Source organism: Physeter macrocephalus, chromosome 14 (genome assembly GCF_002837175.3).
Source record: "Physeter macrocephalus isolate SW-GA chromosome 14, ASM283717v5, whole genome shotgun sequence".
NCBI classification, from domain to species: domain Eukaryota; kingdom Metazoa; phylum Chordata; class Mammalia; order Artiodactyla; family Physeteridae; genus Physeter; species Physeter macrocephalus.
Genome location: NC_041227.1, coordinates 78,036,444 through 78,038,077, shown reverse-complemented (window position 1 = coordinate 78,038,077; position 1,634 = coordinate 78,036,444). Strand labels below are relative to the sequence as shown.

The window sequence follows — 1,634 nt, the reverse complement described above, 5'->3', positions numbered from 1 at the left end:
CTGAATCAGATGATCGTATGTTTTCCACCGAACTGCTTTCTCGAGGGGCTGCAGCGTTCTCCATTCCCACCAGCAATGTGTCTGTAAACGTCTTTGTCTGAGATAAATATTGCTTGACTCCCTCAACTTCTCTCCATCTCCCTAATTCAGCCCCCGGCCTGGTCTACGAGTTTCCTAGCTGGCCTCCTATGGTCACGCAGACCCCTTTCGGATTCAGGCTCTGCCCGACAGCCAGTGATCCTAATTCCAGTATGTGGGTCTGCATGTTGCCCTTCTGCTTACCGGCCCTCAGTGGTTCCCACTGCTTTGGGGATGAGACCCAAATTACATGACTGATGTTGTTCAGCTGATGTGGTCACTCTCTCTTTTCCACCTGTCAGTCCTGGGAAGGCACCATGCTCTGTTCCTTAGCACGTGCTGTTCCTTGGCTGGAATGCCATCCCCGGACTCCAATCCCCTCTCCTAATCATCCCTGGACTTCAGTTCAAGTGTCACTCCTTAGGGAAGAGATCCCTGACCCCGTTTTTGTCTTCCTCCACCTTCAAGTAGGTTCTCCCGTTACAGCTTCTTGTAAAAATGTCTTACTTGTCCCCCAAGCACTAATTCTGTTTGTACCTATATATTCTATCATGTGACAGTTGGCCTAATATCTGTTGCAGCCCCAGGCTGGACAGTAGGTACGCAGACAAGCTTCCCACCCTAGGGGGGCCACACTCTCTACACATGTCACTGGGCCACAATGCCTCACGGGACTCGAGACAGCTGTAATTTTGTATGCATTTATTAGAATGTTACTTGATTCCTGTCCGCATCTCCCAGTACACCGTAAGCTCTACCAGGGAGGGTCTGTTTTCTCCCGCTCAATAATTATTAAATGATGGCAGTGTGCAGACCCTGACACCTTTTTGTAGGGGACCCTGGCTGAATTAGGAATGCATGAAGCACTGCGGGATCTGAAGGATGCCTAAGGTGGCCAATTCCGCGTTTTCACAGAAGACCCCTCTGCAGGCGTCTGCCTTCCCCCGGGCGACTGTAAGAGGTGTAAAGGGCCGGCGGCGACTGCACCGGGCCCTAGTATGGGTCGCAGGATACTTGTCTAGATACTTGTTGAGTGAATGTATGACTCCAAAAAGGCACACAGGGCATCAGGGATCGCAAGCACCTTTAGGCAAACTTCAGTTACAGCTCGAAACCCCTTAAATTTGGTGCTTAAGGAGCGCACTTTAGGGTTGGCGGATGGAGCCACTAGGGCCCCCCGGAGACTGCTGACGTCAGTTGTCCCTTCTCCAGTGAGTGACCCAGGATCAAAACTTTCCAGGGAGACTTTTTCGGGGGTTCCCCGCCCCAGTCCCGGGACGGAGGAAGGGACAGCCCACGGCCGGGGGCGGTGGGCGAGGCGCTACCCGGGGGCCGGCGAGGCGGGCCGGGCGCGGACACCGTCCCCCACCCCGCCCCGCGAGCCCCGGCGGGCGGGGCGCGCGGCCCGCCGGCTCCGCTCCGCCGCGATCCGGGCCGGGATCCCGCGCCCGCCGTGCCCCGCGGAGCCCCGCCCCCTGCGCCGCGCCGCCGCCGGAGGCCGCTTGGAGCTGTGCGAACATGGCCGAAGGCGGCGAGGACAGCGGGGCCCGCGCCCT

At 57.5% G+C, this 1,634-nt stretch overlaps 1 protein-coding gene across 1 annotated transcript in view; it reads left to right on the top strand.

Moving 5' to 3' along the window:
• The first annotated feature begins 1,596 nt into the window (after positions 1–1,596).
• Positions 1,597–1,634, top strand: part of FOXK1 (forkhead box K1) — a 60,185-nt gene continuing 60,147 nt past the window's right edge. Inside the window, 1 exon segment of the mRNA XM_024121809.3 lies at positions 1,597–1,634. This exon segment is cut by the window's right edge and continues 11 nt beyond it. Within this exon segment, the coding sequence (XP_023977577.1) occupies positions 1,597–1,634 (38 nt within the window).